General features: G+C 46.6%; 1 protein-coding gene across 1 annotated transcript in view; it reads right to left on the bottom strand.

The window, feature by feature from the left end:
- Positions 1 to 23,073, bottom strand: part of LOC124799190 (protein madd-4-like) — a 571,457-nt gene that overhangs the window by 385,214 nt on the left and 163,170 nt on the right. Inside the window, exon 4 of the mRNA XM_047262725.1 lies at positions 13,847 to 13,991. Coding sequence (XP_047118681.1) covers positions 13,847 to 13,991 — 145 coding nt within the window. The remainder of the gene's footprint in view (positions 1 to 13,846; positions 13,992 to 23,073) is intronic.

Raw genomic sequence — 23,073 nt, 5'->3', positions numbered from 1 at the left:
GGCGCCGGTGGCGACACCTACAACGTGCTGACATGAGGAAAGTTTCCAACCGATTTCTCATACACAAGCAGCAGTTGACCGGCGTTGCCTGGTGAACAACAACCATCTGCACGAACAGTTCGACGACGTTTGCAGCAGCACGGACAATCAGCTCGGAGACCATGGCTGCGGTTACCTTTGACGCTGCATCACAGACTGGAGCGCCTGCGACGGTGTACTCAACGACGAACCTGGGTGCACGAATGGCAAAACGTCATTTTGTCGGATGAATCCAGGTTCTGTTTACAGCATCATGATGGTCGCATCCGTGTTTAGCGACATCGCGGTGAACGCACATTGGAAGCGTGTAATCGTCATCGCTATACTGGCGTATCACAAGGCGTGATGGTATGGGGTGCCACTGGTTACACGTCTCTGTCACCTCTTGTTTGCATTGACGTCATTTTGAACAGTGGACGTTACATTTCAGATCTCTTACGACCCGTGGCTCTACCCTTCATCAGATCCCTGCGAAACCCTACATTTCAGCAGGATAATGCACTACCGCATGTTGCAGATCCTGTACTGGCCTTTCTGGACGTAGAAAATATTCTACTGCTGCCCTGGCCAGCACATTCTCCAGATCTCTCACCAATTGAAAACGACTGGTCAATGGTGGCCGAGCAACTGGCTCGTCACAATACGCCAGTCACTATCTTGATGAACTGTGGTATCGTGTTGAAGCTGCATGGGCAGCTGTACCTGTACACGCCATCCAAGCTGTGTTTGACTCAGTGCCCAGGCGTATCAAGGCCGGTATTAAGGCCAGAGGTGGTTGTTCTGGGTACTGATTTCTCAGGATCTATGCAACCAAATTGCGTGAAAATGTAATCATATGTCAGTTCTAGTGTAATACATTTGTCCAATGAATAACCGTTTATGATCTGCATTTCTTCCTGGAGTAGCAATTTTAATGGCCAGTAGTGTAGAAACACGGTAAGCTTTCGTGGCCGGAGTCCAGTTGAGCAAAATCGTCATGGGCGTGTGAACACGTCATTGCCGATAAAACTACAGAAGTGTCGGCTGCCATTGCAGGCAGCCTTCGTCTGCCTGATGAACACTGCTTCCTGCAGCAGTCGAGACGTAGATAACTTATCACATACACTATCTTATCAAAGTTGCCTGTAACTCCTCTACGAAATGCGGAATCGACCACTAGATGCGACGAGTGGCAGAACTCCAGTATAAAAGGAGGACGGGAGTGCTGTGTTGTCATGAAAGAAGGAATGACAGCAGAGTGGGTCGGTCAGGGGAGTTCAGTGACCTTGAACGTGCTCTGGTCTTTGGATGTCATCTGAGTAAGGAATCCATCATGGACATTGCGAGCGCTCTATAGCTGCCCAAGTGGACTGTTGGTGATCTGACTGTGACGCGAAGAAACAATTACGGCTAAATCGAGACCGGGCGGACCTCATGTACAGTGAATGTCGATCTTTGCTGAGCGTAAATGTAAGAAACCGCATGAAATCGGCGGTAGCAATCACCCCTATGTTCCAAAGAGAGACCCGTAGTCCAGGTAGTCGGTAGCTCGGCACGGGCTTTTGCTGAAGTTTCGAGAACATACCTTCACCGAGGAGTCAAGCAATATATTGCTCCCTCTTACGTACATCTCGCGAAGAGACCATGAGGATAAAATCAGAGAGATTAGAGCCCACACAGAGGCATACCGACAATCTTTCTTTCCACGAACAATACGAGACTGGAGTAGAAGGGAGAACCGATAGAGGTACTCAGGGTACCCTCCGCCACACACCGTCAGCTGGCTTGCGGAGTACGGATGTAGATGTAGACTGAGCGTAGGAACTTAAAAAGCATGTTATTCTCAATGGCGAGACGTCTACAGACGTTAAACTAACCTCTGGCGTACCACGGAGGAGTGTTATGGAACCATTGCTTTTCACAATATATATATAAATGACCTAGTAGATAGTGTCGGAAGTTCCATGCGGCTTTTCGCGGATGATTCTGTAGTATACAGAGAAGTTGCAGCATTAGAAAATTGCAGCGAAATGCAGCAGGAAGATCTGCAGCAGATAGGCACTTGGTGCAGGGAGTGGAAACTGACCATTAACATATACAAATGTAATCTATTGCGAATACATAGAAAGAAGGATCCTTTATTGTATGATTATATGATAGCGGAACAAACACTGGCAGCAGTTACTTCTGTAAAATATCTAGGAGTACGTGTGCGGAACGATTTGAAGTGGAATGATCATATAAAATTAATTGTTGGTAAGGCGGGTGCCAGGTTGAGATTCATTGGGAGAGTCCTTAGAAAATGTAGTCCATCAACAAAGGAGGTGGCTTACAAAACACTCGTTCGACCTATACTTGAGTATTGCTCATCAGTGTGGGATCCGTACCAGGTCGGGTTGACGGAGGAGATAGAGAAGATCCAAAGAAGAGCGGCGCGTTTCGTCACAGGGTTATTTGGTAAGCGTGATAGCGTTACGGAGATGTTCAGCAAACTCAAGTGGCAGACTCTGCAACAGAGGCGCTCTGCATCGCGGTGTAGCTTGCTGTCCAGGTTTCGAGAGTGTGCGTTTCTGGATGAGGTATCGAATATATTGCTTCCTCCTACTTATGCCTCCCGAGGAGATCACGAATGTAAAATTAAAGAGATTCGAGCGCGCACGGAGGCTTTCCGGCAGTCGTTCTTCCCGCGAACCATACGCCACTGGAATAGGAAGGGGAGGTAACGACAGTGGCACGTAAAGTGCCCTCCGCCACACACCGCTGGGTGGCTTGCGGAGTATAAATGTAGATGTAGATGTAGATGAATGGGGTACAGTGATCGAGCAGCTTCTCATGAGCCACACATTTCCGTAATCTATGCTAAGTGATACTTGAGGTGCTCCACAGAAAGACGCCACTGGACAGCGGATGGCTGCAGACGACTGAACCTGCAGTAATGAACCAGCTGTACCCTGTGCGAGTCCGATGGGAGGGTTTGGGTGTGGCGAATGTCTGGTCACCGTTACCTGGAATCAGGTGTAGTGCCAACGATGAATCGCAGAGGAGGTGGTGTTACGTTATGGAGGAGTTTTTCGTGGTTATTGCGTTTAAGGAAACGCGAAATACAGAGGAATGTGAGCGCATTCTACAGCACCGTGCCGCGTAGAATACAGAAATAGTTCGGAACCGATGAGCGTTTCCGTCAGTGTGACAATGCACATTATGTTGAGGGAATGTTTACTGAACTGTATTTTGTGCAACTGGAATACCGTCTGTGGCGTGAATGCAGCATACATAAAGCGTACTGAGAATCGTTTGCCGTTCTTGAAGAATACAAAATACTTCATAAAATAACTGAATCAAAGAAACACGAAAACAAAGTGTATAATGTATGTGTAGTGTCGCGTTTAAGGAACATTTTGATTTTGTTGCTATTGAATTAAGTAGAATTAATAGTGTTTTTGACAAATCGATAGTCGTAGGAATGGCTATTTCAGATATTTCTCAGTTTCTTCTTGGTGATATCCATTACGGATAAATGTTGAAGAACTGTGAGGCAAAGACGCTAAAACTGTTACACACACATGGACAGCTCAATATATTATGTATTTTCCTCAAATATTTGTGACGTTGAAACTTCCTGGCAGATTAAAACTGTGTGACGGACCGAAACTCGAACTCGGGACCTTTGCCTTTCGCGGGCAAGTGCTCTACCAACTGAGCTACCCAAGCACGACTCACGCCCCGGCCTCACAGCTTTATTTCTGCCAGTACCTCGTCTCCTACCCTCCAAACTTTACAGAACCTCTCCCGCGAACCTTGCAAGAGTAGCACTCCTCAAACAAAGTATATTGCGGAGACATGGCTTAGCCACAACGTGGTTGATGTTTCCAGAATGAGATGTTCACTCTGCAGCGGAGTGTGCCCTGACATGAAATTTCCTGGCAGATTAAAACTGTGTGCCGGACCGCGACTCGAACTCCGGACCTTTGCCTTACGCGGGCAAGTGCTCTACCAACTGAGCTACCGAAGCACGACTCACGCCCCCTTCTCACAGCATTATTGCCGGCAGTACCTCGTATCCTACTTTCCAAACTTCACAGAAGCTCTCCTGCGAAACATCCCCCAAGCTGTGGCCAAGCCATGTCACCGCAATATCCTTTCTTCCAGGAGTGTTAGTTCTGCAAGGTTCGAAGGAGAGCTTCTGTGAAGTTTGGAAAGTAGGAGACGAGGTACTGGCGGAAGTAAAGTTGTGAGGAGGGCCGTGAGTCGTGCTTGGGTACCTCAGATGGTAGAGCACTTGCCGGCGAAAGGCAAGGGTCCCGAGTTCGGGCCTCGGTCGGGCACACAGTTTTAATCTGCCAGGAAGTTTCATATCAGCGCACACTCCGCTGCAGAGTGAAAATCTCATTCTGGAAACATCGCCCAGGCTGTGGCTAAGCCATGTCTCCGCAATATCCTTTCTTTCAGGAGTGCTAGTTCTGCAAGGTTCGCAGGAGAGCTTCTGTAAAATTTGGAAGGTAGGAGACGAGGTACTGGCAGAAGTAAAGCTGTGAGTACCGGCCGCGAGTCGTGCTTCGGTAGCTCAGATGGTAGATCACTTGCCCGCGAAAGGCAAAGGTACCGAGTTCGAGCCTCGGTTGGGCACACAGTTTTAATCTGCCAGGAAGTTTCATATCAGCGCACACTCCGCTGCAGAGTGAAAATCTCATTCTGGAAACATCGCCCAGGCTGTGGCTAAGCCATGTCTCCGCAATATCCTTTCTTTCAGGAGTGCTAGTTCTGCAAGGTCCGCAGGAGAGCTTCTGTAAAGTTTGGAAGGTAGGAGACGAGGTACTGGCAGAAGTAGAGCTGTGAGTACCGGCCGTGAGTCGTGCTTCGGTAGCTCAGATGGTAGAGCACTTGCCCGCTAAAGGCAAAGCCCCGAGTTCGATTCTCGGTGGGGCACACAGTTTTAATCTGCCAGGAAGTTTCAATAATTTGATTAATAAATTATGAATATCATCACGGTATATCTCACAGAATTTTTCTGATGTTTGTTGCACACAAATACGGTTAACGATTGTAGCAGAAAAAGCACTAAAAAGCGCCAAAAATATTTCTTAGTGGTGCACAGTAAATCCCGTCAAATCGATGATACAGATGCTTGGTTGCTTGGTTGATTTTGGGGAGAGGACCAAACAGTGAGGTTATCGGTATAATCGGATGGGGAAAGAAGTCGGCCGTGCCCTTTCAAAGGAACCATCCCAGCATATGCCTGAAGCGATTTAGGGAAATCACGGGAAACCTGGATCAGGACGACCGGACGCGGGTTCGAACCGTCGTCCTCCCCGATGCGAGTACAGTATGCTCGATGATACAGAAGTAGAATGGTAAAAGAAGAGTCATGATATGCTGATAGATACTGGAGAAAATCTGAGAGAAATGGTGCGATGTGCACTGTGTACTAAACGCTCACAGATTCGGTTGTTCCGATTCTAGGATAAATTAATAGCTTAAAATGGACATTGGAGCTTAAGGCCATGTTCATTTATACACAGTACTGTACAACAGCTCTTCAAAAGCAACTCTTTGATTTCCTGAATTCTGTAAAAGGAAAGAGAAAAAGACCAGTTGAGACGAACGGCACATCTACACGCCGCAGAGAAAGACAGTGTAGGCGCCGGGGACGACGCGCTGTTGTTACGGTCACAATAGCTGCCAACTGCATCGCATCAGTCACTATTTGCGGTGGAATGTGATGAGTTTCGAACAACAGAACAGTTCCCGTGTTTAATTACGACTTGGCAGACGCATGACCAGAATTGCATAAAATACTTACTGCACTATTTTGTGCAACCAGAGTACCCTCTGTGACGTAAATGCAGCATACATAAAGCGCACTGTGATCGCTTAGCTGTACCAGAAGAACACAAACTACGTTATAAAATAACTGGAACAAAGAAGCCCGAAAAGAAATTGTATGATTTATGTGGAGTGTCGTGTTTAAGGAAAATTTTGATTCTGTCGTTACAGAATTAAGTAGAATTACTGTTGTTTTTGACAAACCCATAGCTGTAAGAATAGCTGTTTTAGATATTTCTAAGTCTCTTCTTCCCGATTTCCGTTACGACTAAATGTTGAAGAACTATGAGAGAAAGGCGCCAAAAACTGTTGCACAGACAGCTTAATATATCATGTATTTTCCTAAAATATTTGTGATGTTGTTAAAATGATGTCCATAGGTGGTTTGACATTTCGGGTTTCATCGATAATAATATTTGCAACATCCCATTCGTCCATAACATGAAAGTGGGTTTAATGAAAGACGAATTATCAGGTACGGTATTACAGCATTCATGGCACAGAAGCACAGATATAAGCTCTGTAAACTGAAAAGCAACGCGTAATGCGTAGAGCGAAATGTGTGAACATTCATTAGCTAAGAAATTATAACCGGGAATGTGTATTAAATGATGACGATAAATCGACTTTTCAGTATATAAATCTATCTAATCTACATTCAGTTTCCACTATACAGCACAGCAAATTGGCACTATCGGCAAATGACAATGAACGCTTTATACTCGACGATAAAATGAGCGATATATCTCAGGGATTTTCGTACGATCTATACCTAACATACCTGCCGAGCCTGCGTGGCAGACAGACAGAATATTCCATATCCTTCGTGTTCACTACTGGACATTAAAATTGCTACACTACGAAGATGACGTGCTACAGACGCGAAATTTAACCGACAGAAAGAAGATGCTGTGATACGCAAATGAATAGCTTTTCAGAGCAATCACACAAGGTTGGCGCCGGTGGCGACACCTACAAAGTTCTGACATGAGGAAAGTTTCCAACCGATTTCTCATACACAAACAGCAGTTGACCGGCGTTGCCTGGTGAAACGTTGTTGGGACGCCTCGTGTAAGGAGGGGAAATGCGTACCATCACGTTTCCGACGAACCTGGGTGCACGAATGGCAAAATGTCATTTTTTCGGATGAATCCAGGTTCTGTTTACAGCATCATGATGGTCGCATCCGTGTTTGGTGACATCGCGGTGAACGCACATTGGAAGCGTGTATTCATCATCGCCATACTGGCGTATCACCCGGCGTGATGGTATGGGGTGCCATTGGTTACGCGTCTCGGTCACCTCTTGTTCGCATTGATGGCACTTTGAACAGTGGACGTTACATTTCAGATGATTTACGACCCGTGGCTCTAATCTTCATTCGATCCCTGCGAAAGCCTACATTTCAGCAGGATTATGCACGACCACATGTTGCAGGTCCTGTACGGGCCTTTCTGGATAAAGAAAATGTTTGACTTCTGCCCTGGCCAGTACATTCTCCAGATCTCTCACCAACTGAAACCGTCTTGTCAATGGTGGCCGAGCAACTGGCTCGTCACAATACGCCAGTCACTACTCTTGATGAACTGTGGTATTGTGTTGTAGCTGCATGGGCAGCTGTGCCTGAACACGCCATCCAAGCTCTGTTTGACTCAATGCCGTTACTACGGCTAGAGGAGGTTGTTCTGGGTACTGATTTCTCAGGATGTATGCACCCAAATTGCGTGAAAATGTAATCACATGCCAGTTCTAGTATAATATATTTGTCCAATGAATACCCGTTTATCATCTGCATTTCTTCTTGGTGCAGGAATTTTAATGACCAGTAGTGTAGCTTTGGCAATCTATCAGTTTGAATAGAAAGATATACAGATCACAAGGAGAGTGACAAATCACAGGGATGGTATTACAAAACACAAAAGCTTAAACAGCTTCTCATACAAGGTTCTGTTAATGAGGTTGTGATTCGTTTTTTTGAATGAACACAGCAGTCTGGAATGGGGGAGGGAGGGGGGAAGGATAGCAGGGTATAGGTGGGTGAGAGAGGAGCACTGTCTGGCGGAGCTGGCAGGATCTGGAATGTGGCAGGATAGGGCTGTCAGGAGGCTGTGGGGAAGGGGTGGGGAACTGGGGAGTGGAGGAGGAGAAGAGCAGAAAGCGGAAAAGGTGGGGGACACAGGGCGGGGCACAATGAGGGCGAGGAAACGTGAATTGTGAGGAGGTGATAGGACGGAAAGAGCAGAAACTTTTAGTGGAGGGTGTGGGGAAAGTAGGTTATCGTAGGTTGAGGTTGAGAAAACTTCGGGAGTGGAGAAAGTGCTGCAACATTCATGAAATCGACCCCCTTTGGGATGAGAGATGTCGACTTCACTCCAGACTTGGGTGTCCAACATCATTACCTTAACAGCGTTCAGCTCTTGAAGAATAATGGGCTGCGATCCTGCCACAAATGTTCAGACACCTCACTGAAAGCATACCTTACAGAGTTCAAGACGTTACAAAGCTGTAGGGTTGACGCGATCCATATTAATGTCCACTAATAGAGGTCTGGATACTTTGAACACAATGTGTACATGAAATAAAAGTAATGAGTCATGTACTTACAAAATTTGGTTGAAGTTACTTCAGACGGTCGATTTAACTTAACGGAACGGGGCCCCAAACCATTTCACAGTGTTTTTCAAACGGCCGCATTCACACAGGCCGTCCATGGAGCAGAATGGGATTTGACGGAACGAGACAAGTCGTCAACTTCAAGGTTTCTCGGGAAGAAACTTCCAACGTTGAGGCTGGCTGTGACTGGCTGGGGGAGGGGGGAGGGGGCAGGGCGGTGTCATCCTGTGCCAAGATCGTAAGTTAACATATTTTCCCGCATGCACTCATTATATACGAGATGGTTTCGCGCTTTTATGTATTTTAGTCTTTATTTTATTATAGTTCTTCATTTTCGTGAGATATAGCCAATGTTCCATGACGACTTGGATGTTTTTGCTATGAGTGTTATTTCACAAGACAGACTAGATATCTGAAAGCAAAATGATAGTCAGATCCTGCAGAAAGTGTCATCACTTTTGTCTCTGAGCTGGTCTTAGGTTGCGTTCCAAAAATGAACAGCATAGAGACAGAAGTAATGACACTTTCTGCAGGATGTGACCATCATTTTGCAGGACAATGCTCAAGCACGTACAGTGCAAGCTGTTACTGATTTGTTTGACTGATGGTCCTGCTAAGTGCTATACCACCAACTGCATTCCCCCTTAATTTAGCCCTCGTGAATTCAATCGATTTCTAAACTGAAGGAAACAAAAAATGATTCAAATGGCTCTGAGCACTATGGGACTTAACATCGATGGTCATCAGTCCCTTAGAACTTAGAACTACTTAAAAACTAACCTAAGGACAGCACACAACACCCAGTCATCACGAAGCAGAAACTGAAGGAAACACTTCACAGCATTCGCTTCAGAACTGCTACAAATTCCTCGGGAAATAGGGTGCGCCGCTCGAACTGTCAACACAACTGGCATTGCTAAGAGTATCGTAAGACTTCCATATCGCTGGCAACGGGTTATACACAATGCTGGTGACTACTTTGAAGGTCAGTAAAACTTTGAAGCACGTACCTATTTTGTACGAGCTGTAAATAAATAGTTGCCACTATGAAAGTTCCAACCTTCGTATATACACCCCTGGAAATTGAAATAAGAACACCGTGAATTCATTGTCCCAGGAAGGGGAAACTTTATTGACACATTCCTGGGGTCAGATACATCACATGATCACACTGACAGAACCACAGGCACATAGACACAGGCAACAGAGCATGCACAATGTCGGCACTAGTACAGTGTATATCCACCTTTCGCAGCATTGCAGGCTGCTATTCTCCCATGGAGACGATCGTAGAGATGCTGGATGTAGTCCTGTGGAACGGCTTGCCATGCCATTTCCACCTGGCGCCTCAGTTGGACCAGCGTTCGTGCTGGACGTGCAGACCGCGTGAGACGACGCTTCATCCAGTCCCAAACATGCTCAATTGGGGACAAGATCCGGAGATCTTGCTGGCCAGGGTAGTTGACTTACACCTTCTAGAGCACGTTGGATGGCACGGGATACATGCGGACGTGCATTGTCCTGTTGGAACAGCAAGTTCCCCTGCCGGTCTAGGAATGGTAGAACGATGGGTTCGATGACGGTTTGGATGTACCGTGCACTATTCAGTGCCCCCTCGACGATCACCAGTGGTGTACGGCCAGTGTAGGAGATCGCTCCCCACACCATGATGCCGGGTGTTGGCCCTGTGTGCCTCGGTCGTATGCAGTCCTGATTGTGGCGCTCACCTGCACGGCGCCAAACACGCATACGACCATCATTGGCACCAAGGCAGAAGCGACTCTCATCGCTGAAGACGACACGTCTCCATTCGTCCCTCCATTCACGCCTGTCGCGACACCACTGGAGGCGGGCTGCACGATGTTGGGGCGTGAGCGGAAGACGGCCTAACGGTGTGCGGGACCGTAGCCCAGCTTCATGGAGACGGTTGCGAATGGTCCTCGCCGATACCCCAGGAGCAACAGTGTCCCTAATTTGCTGGGAAGTGGCGGTGCGGTCCCCTACGGCACTGCGTAGGATCCTACGGTCTTGGCGTGCATCCGTGCGTCGCTGCGGTCCGGTCCCAGGTCGACGGGCACGTGCACCTTCCGCCGACCACTGGCGACAACATCGATGTACTGTGGAGACCTCACGCCCCACGTGTTGAGCAATTCGGCGGTACGTCCACCCGGCCTCCCGCATGCCCACTATACGCCCTCGCTCAAAGTCCGTCAACTGCACATACGGTTCACGTCCACGCTGTCGCGGCATGCTACCAGTGTTAAAGACTGCGATGGAGCTCCGTATGCCACGGAAAACTGGCTGACACTGACGGCGGCGGTGCACAAATGCTGCGCAGCTAGCGCCATTCGACGGCCAACACCGCGGTTCCTGGTGTGTCCGCTGTGCCGTGCGTGTGATCATTGCTTGTACAGCCCTCTCGCAGTGTCCGGAGCAAGTATGGTGGGTCTGACACACCGGTGTCAATGTGTTCTTTTTTCCATTTCCAGGAGTGTAGAAATAAGAACAAAAATAGAAAATATATAGACACTGCCTCACAAGGAAGCAACACACCGAGAAGACATGGTCAGGTATCAACATAACTTCGTAAACGTACACACTATCACTGGGTATGTGAATACCTAGAACTAGAATTCTCTGTGACAGCTAGAGAGCCACCGTGGAGCATTACCGTTGTTACCTCGCCTGTTTGGATACATAAGGGGAGTGAAAAGCGTCAGATGATGAATGATCATGGTGAAGGACACGTAGGTGCCTCATACTCATGTGTGACAGCGTTATCAGCACATGACAGAGTTTGAAAGGGGCGGCATTGAGGGCCACTATTTGGACAGCTGGTCGAATCGTGCAATATCCAGAGTTGTGGGGCATTCGGATACGACAGTGAGGCTATGTTGAACTGCAGGGGAACATGAGGTCAGGCATACACAACGTCAAAGTTCCAGTCGACCATGTATGACCACTACAAGGGAGGATCTTGTATTGAGCAGCAAGCACATCGTAGCCCCTTCCCATCTGCACCTAAAATCCGAGATATATAGTGGACTCCTAGACACATCGTCTGTCATCCTGCGCCAGTGATCGAAGGGTAGCAGCAGCCGGATTATGGAATTAATGCCCATGCGTAGACTCCCTTTAATACCACGACACAAACGGCTGCATTGCGTTCAGCGAAGAATCGTGGTTCTGCACTACCCCAGGCGACCTGCGTCAGCATTGCACAGACCTGGGGAGAGTTCCCATTCTTTCGATGTTACAGACAGGCATAGCGGTGTTACTGCGGGCATCACGGTGTGTGGAGCCATCGGGTATGACGTCAGGGGACGAGTGGTAGTGATTGAGGGGTATCTTGTAACAACAACGACTCTGTACTATTGTACATATAAGTAATTCTTTTCATCTGATTTTACGATAAACTTGTGTAATTGATGTTCTGATTTCATTTCTTTTTGTTTCATGCCATTACGTTAAGAAAACTGTAAATAAGTTTCAATGTGGATATTAATGTTTATTTGTAGTAGAATTGAAATGTAACAAATGTTAAAACTGTTGTAAGATATTTAAAATTGTAACTGTGTGTCTGGTTCATACGTAGGCAATGTGTTAGGATATGTAGATTGCAAAACCGCGGGTGAATACCCGGTCTGTCAGGGAGCGGTAAAAGGTGGATGGCAGGCGAGCGCGGGAAAATGCGCGGGCACTACATGGCACAACGGGCACAGTTAGTAGTTGGAGTTTGGCACTGGTCTGAGCAACACCTTCTGGAGCGAGGAGGCTCTTCTGGAAGACATAGCTTCACTGAGCCTCGGGTATGCCGTCCAACGCCCACACAGCATGTCAAAATTCCATAGGCACTAAATGGAAAAGTGTTGCGACGCCATGAAGAATTAAAGTGCCGATACGTCAAGAGCCATAGCTGTGGTTGTATGTCTGCTCTGTGCCTCGCCATCTTAACGCCCGCCAACCGCCGGATCGATACTAGCAGACTGAAACTTTTAGTACTGTATTCGTATGGATCAGAGAGTGAACTGTGTTTGTTTGGTGCAATAATAACCTAAATTTTACCAGAATTTTTCCATCATTTAATTATCCTGACAACTAACCTAGACGGGGTCCTTTCCAAACGTTGTGCAATCCGAGTGTCCCAAAATGAAAATTAAAAATTGTGTTAATAATAATTATTTGCAGAACTAGCTATATTAGAATGGTGTTTAAAGAACTGTTTTGTTAATGAACCAGTAAATGAATAGCGGAGGTCTAACGAAGTCGAAAGATAACTTTAGTATTGATATAGTAATGAAGTTTATTATTTCGAGACAGATTTAAGGGCATTTAAATGAGCATTAAATAAGATGAAAAGAGTAGTAACTTATATACTGGAAATCTTGAATGAATAATAAATTCAGTAACCATTTTTTTAAATACAGCGATCATAACAGTTTCAGGGTCCCCCCTTTATTCATTTGAATTCTGATGTGTTCTAAATTGGTTTGCCCAGCAAAAGTTAAAGTCAATATAAAAGTCAAAATTTATCAGTGTTTTATCTTTATCAAAATTGACATTTTGTGTGTGTGGCATGAAAGTACAATTTCTAGGGTAACCTATGCCTGATTTTAATCAGATTAATAGAAAGTATAAAGTTTTGTAGTAAACATTATAGTGTAGTGTTATGTATTCATGATTTTCCATGTCAGTACAGAACGTGAAACTATCAGTTCAATAGACTTTTTGGTTCTAAAATTCTACTATATTATGCAGTATTACAACTTGTCGTTTTGCATGAATATATACCAACTCGTACAGGGAAGAAACTCAGTTAATGCTTAATTAGGCTGGCGAGCGTATTATTGTCACATTGGTAACATCTTCTGGTTTGCTTTTGATCCATCCTGACGTGTGATTGTATTTCGGACTTACTTGACGGATCATTGTTATTACAGAGTGGATGTAAGTCTGATTTGCCACCATTCAGGTAGACGCGGTCGATATTTATGGGAAAATCCTTTCTCATAAGGTGAATCCCGCTCACTTACCATAGTACAGGCTTTAACGAGTACTCTGTCAGGGATTACAATTTGACGGTACAGCGATGAGCCACGGACAACCTGTGTCCAAATCCGTTACCTCCCACGCTACAGTGTCGAGGTGCCGTCATTCATCGTGTCAAGTTCCTTGTAAATTTGACTTGATTTTGTAGTCGCTGAAATGACATCACATACCCTCTCAACCAGTATATTCTCATTTCGTTTCCTCCTAACCTACCGGGTGGTTTCTTGCCAGGCAGTGTCGATACAGCAGACATTGTTGGCTCCGCTCATGATGGGACTAACATATGAGAGTGAAATATTGCACACACGTGCCAGTGGTGTTGACGACGTGTGGGACTACTTACCGCCGCCGCAGGGCGCCGAGCAGAGCGAGGCCGAGGCGTGCTCCCAGTGGAAGAGCGGCTTGGCGCAGGAGGAGCCGTCGCCCCCGCACACGCCGCACGCGTCGACGCGCTTCGACGAGCCGATGCGCAGGTCGCAGCCGACGCGCTGCGAAACAACAGGCCTCTGACCAGACGCACGCACATAACGGCGGCTGTACATAGCAGGCTGTCAGAAATGGAGTTACAAATACAGGCTTCTTGAACAGTTTGACGATATTTGGCAATCGAGTCCACAAGTTATACGGCTCTCGAGATCCACGAAGAATAACTGTGATACGTCCTCAGTATTCTATGGTTCCAAAAATTGAGAGGTGGATCATAGATAATAATTAACAGATAGTGCAGGTATTGTGGTTGTCTGATCGGTTGGAGGAGCAGGCTAGGAAGTTACATGTTGGTGGTTATACGGTCTTTCAGGTTTTCTATCATTTCCCCAAAGACTGTTAAGGAGAGTAATTACTAAGACCTTGCACAAACACGATTCGTTGCGCCAATTCCGCAAATCATTGTTTCTGAGCTTGTCGCGTAGGTTAAGGAAGGAGTTACCAAACAGGCAATGCTACCGAGTACAAGATGTGAGTGAGATGCTCATGCACTATACTGAGAAAGTTAGGACAGAAGTTTGAGCGCTGTGGTGGTCCATTGATCGTGAGCGGGACAAATATCTCACGAAATAAGCGTCAAGCGAAAAAACTACAAAGGACGAAACTTGTCTAGCTTGAAGGGGGAAACCAGATGGCGCTATGGTTGGCCCACTAGATAGCGCTGCCATAGGTCAAACGGATATCAACTGCGTTTTTCTAAATACGAAACCCCATTTTGTATTACATATTCGTGTTGTACGTATAGAAATGTGCATGTTTTAGTTGGACCGCTTTTTTCGCTTTGTGACAGATGGCGCTGTAATAGCCACAAACATATCGCTCACAATTTTAGACGAACTGTTGGCAACAGGTAGGTTTTTTAAATTAAAATACAGAACGTAGGTACGTTTGAACATTTTATTTCGGTTGTTCCAATGTGATACATGTACCTTTGTGAACTTATCATTTTTGAGAACGCATGCTGTTACAGCGTGATTACCTGTAAATACCACATTAATGCAATAAATGCTCAAAAAGATGTCCGTCAACCTCAGTGCATTTGGCAATACGTGTAACGACATTCCTCTCAACAGCGAGTAGTTCGCCTTCCGTAATGTTCGCACATGCATTGACAATGCGCTGACGCATGTTGTCAGGCGTTGTCGGTGGATCACGATAGCAAATATCCTTCAACTTTCCCCACAGAAAGAAATCCGGGGACGTCAGATCCGGTGAACGTGCGGGCCATGGTATGGTGCTTCGACGACCAATCTACCTGTCATGAAATATGCTATTCACTACCGCTTCAACCGCACACGAGCTATGTGCCGGACATCCATCATGTTGGAAGTACATCGCCATTCTGTCATGCAGTGAAACATGTTGTAGTAACATCGGTAGAACATTACGTAGGAAATCAGCATACATTGCACCATGTAGATTACCATCGATAAAATGGGGGCCAATTATCCTTCCTCCCATAATGCCGCACCATACATTAATCCGCCAAGGTCGCAGATATTCCACTTGCCACAGCCATCGTGGATTTTCCGTTGCCCAATAGCGCATATTATGCCGGTTTACGTCACCGCTGTTGGTGAATGACGCTTCGTCGTGCAAAAAATCTGTCATCGTCCCGTAATTTCTCTTGTGCCCAGAACTGTACACGGCGTTCAAAGTCGTCTCCATGCAATTCCTGGTGCATATGAATATGGTACGGGTGCAATAGATGTTCATGTAGCATTCTCAACACCGACGTTTTAGAGATTCGCGATTCTCGCGCAATTTGTCTGCTACTGATGTGCGGATTAGCCGCGACAGCAGCTAAAACACCTACTTGGGCATCCTCATTTGTTGCAGCTCGTAGCTGACGTTTCACATGTGGCTGAACTCTTACTGTTTCCTTAAATAACGTAACTATCCGGCTAACAGTCCCGATACTTGGATGATGTCGTCCAGGAGACCGAGCAGCATACATAACACACGCCCGTTGGGCATTTTGATGACAATAGCCATACATCCACACGATATCGACCTTTTCCGCAGTTGGTAAACGGTCCATTTTAATACGAGTAATGTATCACTAAGAAAATACCTTCCACACTGGCGGAATGTTACGTGATACCAAGCACTTATACGTTTGTGACTATTACAGCGCCATCTATCACAAAACGAAAAAAGTGGTCCAACTAAAACATTCATATTTCTTTACGTACTACATGAATATGTAATAAAAAATGGGGGTTCCTATTAAAAAAAACGTAGTTGATATCCGTTTGAGCTGTGGCTTTGCCATCTAGCGGGCCAACGATAGCGCCATCTGGTTTCACCCTTCAAGCTAGACGAGTTTCGTTCTTTGTAGTTTTTTCGTTTGATGCTTATTTCGTGAGATGTTTGGCCCAGTCACCAGCAATGGACCACCCTGTATAGAGTGGACGGAAGCAGAGTTGTCTAGCCACATTTTGGGAGGAATGCGGCCAAAATATCGGTCTCGACTTGTTTTTGATACTAAGCCAGTGAGCCTTCAGGAACTTGATAAAATGTTGCCTCCTATCCAGAATATCAGATTCAGTGATGAGCAGCGAATAATTAGCAAGTCAGGGCCGAGTCACTAAACCTAGAAGAAGTTCCACCGCAGTGGGGAGACGAAGGTGCAGCTCTTAAAAAAAAAAATGTGGTGTCACCGCCAGACACCACACTTGCTAGGTGGTAGCCTTTAAATCGGCCGCGGTCCGTTAGTATACGTCGGACCCGCGTGTCGCCACTGTAAGTGATTGCAGACCGAGCGCCGCCACACGGCAGGTCTAGAGAGACTTCCTAGCACTCGCCCCAGTTGTACAGACGACGTTGATAGGAATGGTTCACTGACAAATTACGCTCTCATTTGCCGAGACGATAGTTAGCATAGCCTTCAGCTACGTCATTTACTAAGACCTAGCAAGGCGCCATTACCAGTTAATTTTGAGATTGTAAAATATGTACCGACAAGAGCGATGTTCACCAATTATGGATTAAAGTTAAGTATTCCAGAAGCTATGTATTATTTTTGGCTACTTAATTACTTACCTTGTTCCAGACTTCACGCCGTGAATTGGCTCTTGCCAATTCACAAAAAAAAAAAAAAAAAAAAATTGTGTTATAGGTGTAATCGTGCCTGTCATTTAGTACGTGACTGCAGGATCCCGAGAGGTACGAGCAGACAAAGCTCACGCCAGTGGTGGGTAGCTAAGCCGAAGGATTTGCATGAGATATTGAAAGGCTGCAGTAATGGTAAAGCAGTGTCACGAATTTTCTTACCATTTGTGTGTGCGAGTCTGAATCATGAAGCAGTGTGCATGTTAAATGATTCAGGCAGTAATGTTTCTTTGTTAGATTTTAAATGGTATAAGCGATTGCGCCATGTTTGAAAATTACCCCTGCTAAGCAAGGATCGGTGGTGGTGGTGGTTAGTGTTTAACGTCCCGTCGACAACGAGGTCATTAGAGACGAAGCGCAAGCTCGGGTTAGGGAAGGATTGGGAAGGAAATCGGCCGTGCCCTTTCAAAGGAAACATCCCGGCATTTGCCTGAAACGATTTAGGGAAATCACGGAAAACCTAAATCAGGATGGCTGGAGACGGGATTGAACCGTCGTCCTCCCGAATGCGAGTCCAGTGTGCTAACCACTGCGCCACCTCGCTCGGTAGGCAAGGATCGTACATTGTGCAAATCAGTCAATGGAGAGACTAAGATTAGGCATTCAGGGGTTCAGGTGGATAATAGATTTTACTGTCGTAACAGGGTTTTCAGCGCCGGGATCATCAGGGATCAGTTCAAGTCGGGAGTCATCACTGAAAACAATTCTACTCCAGTCAGTGAGATTTCAGGCCGAAGGTATGTCTGGAGACACCCTGGACAGGGGTGGGATTCCAGCACGACTGTCGCCTACTGTACGGCCCAACAGTCAGGACTGATGGTCTGGGGTGTCATTTCCAGGATCCTTTTGGTTGTGATCCGCGGCCCCCTTACTGCACAACGGCACGTCGACGACATTTTACTCCCCGGCTTTGTTGCCCTTCATGGCAGGCCATCCTGGGCTTACATTTCAGCAAGAGTTTCAGCCCCTGGACAAAAAGGTCGCCGGATCTCTCCCCGAATGAGAACGTTCGGAACATTATTGACAGGTCCTTGCAGCGAGGTCGGGGTTTTGGCGATCTAAAGCGCCGATTCGGCAGAATTTGGCACGATATCCGTCAGGAGGGCACCCATCAACTCTGTCAATCAACGCCAAGCTGTATGACTGCTTACATAAGGACCAGAGGTTGACAAACGCGTTATTGACTAGCTCAGTTTGTGAAACTCTTTCTCTCGGATAAAGCAACCAATTTTTCTGAAACTGTAATAATTTTTTGTCTCTACATGTACACCACATCTACGGATTTCCGTCCCCTTGGGGAGCGTGGCTTTTTTGTCTTAGAGTGTACCTTGGAGCAGTATTACTAGCAGTTAATGATCTGCATGTTTCATTGTAGATTTTTGCCGATTCCCATTGTCATTGCACGTAGTAATTGATATAAACGAAGAAAAAGACAGAGATTCGTCGTTAACCAGTAAAGGACATTTTTGGAGTGTACGGACTCAGCTTTAGTGTTTTTCGCCGCGCTTTGAAATAATGAAACTAGGAACCCACAATTCATGTTTAATCTTCAGTAAGGTATACTGTTAAATGATTTTCTCCTTGCTTGTCGCTGTTTTACGTAATATTGTTCTCCGTATCACTGTTCTACTGAAATTACTTATCCCCTAAAACTGTTTCTCATATTTGAGGGCATGAGTTACTGTCCAAAACTTGAATGAGTATGCAAGGTCTAAAAAGTGTTTCCGTAAGAGGGTGTAAAAATGCGACAGGACATAGAGTATGCTCCACTGAACAATTTGAGGTAGGGAACCTGGAGTCAGAGGAGCCTCCTTAAGGAGATACTGGAGTAAACTCGTTTACCGCTTTGTATAGCATTACTGTTTTCCAGCTTATTTGCGACTAACGTGTGTACAAGTTTACAGGTACTGTCCAGTTTATTTACATGTACATTCTTTATTTCCTGCAAGAAAACAAGGAGGAAGTGCCTGATACCTAAGAAGTCATGGAGCAGGTTTTGCTTAGATTTCTTGACCATAAGGCAGCTCTGTTGTATCGTTTTTACATTGTCGCATGACCGAACATGCTATGAATCAACGACAGATCCATTCATTACTCAGTACTATTCAGAGACGTTCAGTACAATACGATGGAGCAGTAGCGGTATAGTTTTTCAGAACTCACTGAAATGCACCTGTGTATGTGGAAGTACGTTGCAATGCTCTCGCTGCTGTAATGCTGTAGAGGGAACGATTTCCTAACAGGCGTCATCCGTCACGACGAATGTTTATTTATGTCGATCGACGAATGCGGAAGGCTGGTCCATTGGAAAGAAGAAACGAAGAAACTGGCAACATGAGGACCACTCGCACACCCGATTTTGAAAAGGAGGTTCAGGAACGTGTTGCAGGGAACTCCGCTACAAGTACTCGTCGTATTGCACGCGAAATAGACGCTGCACATACTAGCGTGTGGCGAGTACTCCACGAACAATAATTATACCCATATCACTCACAACGAATCCATGCAACGCTTGCGACTGACTTTGCACCAAGGGTCGCACTGTGACAGCGGCTGCTCCAACAATAGATTGATCGAGCAGATTTTCTCCAAATCGCACTGTTTACTGACGAGGCCTTATTTGATCGTGATGGTACAAGGGTTGCTCAGAAAGTAATGCATAGCGTTTTTTTTTCTCAGCCGAAAACAATGCTACGAATGCGAAACGTTACGTATGTATTACTTAAGGTCTCCTGTCCATCACTTCCGACACATAGCATAGCAGTAGGAGAGTTTCAGAATGGCGTCTGTCGGTGATGTACGTTACAAGCAACCTGCCGTCAATGAATTTCTCGCTGCAGAGAAAGAAACTGCGGTGAATATTCACAAGCGCTTGTGCAAGGCGTATGGAGCATCTGCTGTCGACAGAAGTACAGTTAGTCGCTGGACACGGAGTGAGGTCATCAGAAGGCGGTTTGGCGGAGTTCCACGATTTGCAGCTGTCGGGGAGACCATCCACGGCTGTCATATCTGACACACCTGACCTAGCGACCTCCGACTTCCACTTGTTTGGGCCATTGAATGATGCCATACATAGAAGACATTTTGAGGTCATTCACACAGTTGTTTGTTTGTTTGTTTTGCTTTAGGACGCAAAAACAACTGGGGTCATACGCGCCGAAGTCAAAACTACAGATCACGACGACGGAGAGGAGTTAAAACACGACTATTCGTCAGTCCCAATTGACGTAATAGACGACAGCTAAAAACAGGCACTCGGAAAAAGGGCTAAAAAAGACACCATACAGAAACGGAGGTCCAAAACAAAAAATTAAATAGACTTTGCCGTATTGCTTTGGCGGATAAAAAGTAAGACGCGGTCGACAGCCCGCGCGTCATTTGCTAAAACGGCCGATAACTCAGACGGCAAACCCAAACGGGAAAGTAAAACGTTAAAAAAATGGACATTCCATCAGGAAGTCACGTACAGTTAAAGATTGAGTGCAATGTGTACTAAGTGGTGGTGTAGCGCTACTTAGCAAATGATGATGGCTAAAATGGCAGTGCCCAATATGAAACCGAGTTAAAATAACCTCCTCCCGGCGGAAGGGCCGAGAGGAGGTCGTCCAAGCCGCTGGGAGAGATTTAATAAGCCGGAGCTTAGTCCTGTGATGGAAGGACCATTGTCGATGCCAAAGGGACACCACCTCCTGACAGACGGCAACACAGAGATCATCGGAGGGAATATAGGTGCTCACGGGATGAGGTATGGGGACTGCAGCTTTGGCAGCAGCGTCAGCAGCCTCGTTTCCCGCAGACCGACATAACCAGGAACCCACAGAAACATCACACTGGCTCCACCAAGAGTGAGCAGTTGACAGTTTTCCTGCACCCGCTGCAGTAAGGGATGGGCGGTGTACAGCACACATAGACTTTGAAAGGCACTGAGAGAGTCTCAGCAGAGGACACAAATGAAAAGGCTGTATCGCCGGATGTACTCCATGGCCTGATACAAGGCGAAGAGCTCGGCTGTAAATACTGAGGAGTGTGCGAGAAGCCGATATCGAAAGACACGGGTGCCAATGACAAAGGCACACCTCACCCCAGAGACAGTCCGAGAGCCACCAGTGTACACAAAGGTACTATCGCGAAGTGCCATGCGAAGGTCGTGAAAGTGAAGCCAATAGAAAGGGGCTGGAGTAGTGTCCTTAGGAAGCGAATGAAGGCCAAGGTTAACATGGCCCACTTCACGAAGCCAAAGTGGTGAAGGGTTCACGCCCACTGGGAAAGGTGCAGATAGTGCGAAGCTAAGCCGTTGTAGCAAGTGCCGAATGCGGACTCCAGGAGGTAACAGAGAAGAAGGATGAGCCCCATACTGACGATCAAAGGAATCATCAAAGAAGGAGGCATAGGATGGGTGGCCACGCATGGCAGACCAACAGCATGCATACCTGCTGAGGGGAAGGTCATGGCTGTAGGACAAAGGTAGTTCAGCAGCTTCAGCATACAAACTCTCAACTGGGCTGGTGTAAAAGGTGTCCATGGCCAAATGGTGGATAGTGTTGAGACGGCATAAGAGGGATGATCGTGCAGACGCAGAAACAAAGCACCTATAGTCGAGTTTCGAACGGATAAGGAACCGGTACAAACGAAGGAGGGTGGTTCGATCGGCACCCCAGGAAGTACCATTGAAGACACGTAGGGCACTGAGGAACAGCGTACAGCGGGCTGCCAGGTAAGATACATGGTAGGACCAAGAGAGTTTCCTATCTATCATGAGCCCCAGGAATTTCGTATTTCAGTGGATGGAAGGGCAACAGGCCCAAGATGTAAAGATGGTGGGAGATACCACTTGCATCGCCAGAAATTCGTACAGATGGTTTTGTCGGTGGAAAAGCGAAAGCCATTGTCGATGCTCCAGGAATTAAGACGATCAAAACACCGCTGAAGACGCCGCTCAGTGAGACAGGTCCGTGGAGAACTGCAATAGATGGCAAAATCGTCGACAAAAAGGGAGCCGGAGATGCCCAAACAGGCCACGATAGGGTTAATGGCGATAGCAAAGAGGATGACACTCAGGACGGAACCCTGAGGCAAACCGTTTTCCTGGATAAAGGTGCCCGTCAAGGCAGAACCCAATGCACCGTGAAAACTCAGTCTTGTTGAAATGCCTGAAGGAAACAGGGCAGGCAGCCACGGAAGCCCAATGTGTAAAGAGTACAGAGGATACCAGTTCTCCAGCAGATGTCATAGGCCTTGTTCAAATCGAAAAACATGGCCGCAGTCTGGGATATCCGCTGAAAACCATTCGTGACATGGGTGGACAAAGTAACGAGATGGTCAACTGCAGAACGCTGGGCTCGAAATCCCAACTGTGCATTTGTCAGTAAATTTCGAGACTCGAGCCACCATACTAGTCGGGCGTGAATAATACGTTCCATAGCCTTGCAAACGCAACTGGTAAGAGAGATGAGGCGGTAGCTAGAAGGAAGGTTTTTGTCCTTACTGGGCTTAGGTATCGGTATGATGGTGGCTTCACGCCAGCTTCCGGGAAATGTGCCCTCTGCCCAGTGTCGTTGTATGTGTTAAGCAGAAAGTGCTTGCCCACAAGAAAAAGGTGCTGCAACATCCGAATATGGATGGACTCCGGCCCTGAGGCGGACGATTGAGATGATCTGAGAGCATGATCTAGCTCCCTCATAGTAAAGGCGGCATTGTAGCACACGATTCGGAGAAGAGAAGGGTATCACCCGAGCGTCCTCCGCTCGTTTCTGACGGGGGAAGTTAGAGTGGTAGTGGAGGAGCTCGAAACTTTCGCAAAATCGTGGCCCAAGGTGTTGGATATAGCAATGGGGTCCACGCTAACATCATCTGCTACTGTGAGGCCGGAAATGGGGGAATGGATATTGGTCCAAGAGAGCTGTCGGAGGTTGACCCACACGACAGAGGAAGGGGTGGAACTGTTAAAAGAACTAGTGCATGAAATACACA

Source organism: Schistocerca piceifrons, chromosome 5, assembly GCF_021461385.2.
Source record: "Schistocerca piceifrons isolate TAMUIC-IGC-003096 chromosome 5, iqSchPice1.1, whole genome shotgun sequence".
Classification (NCBI taxonomy): domain Eukaryota; kingdom Metazoa; phylum Arthropoda; class Insecta; order Orthoptera; family Acrididae; genus Schistocerca; species Schistocerca piceifrons.
This window is presented reverse-complemented; position numbering and strand designations above follow the sequence as displayed.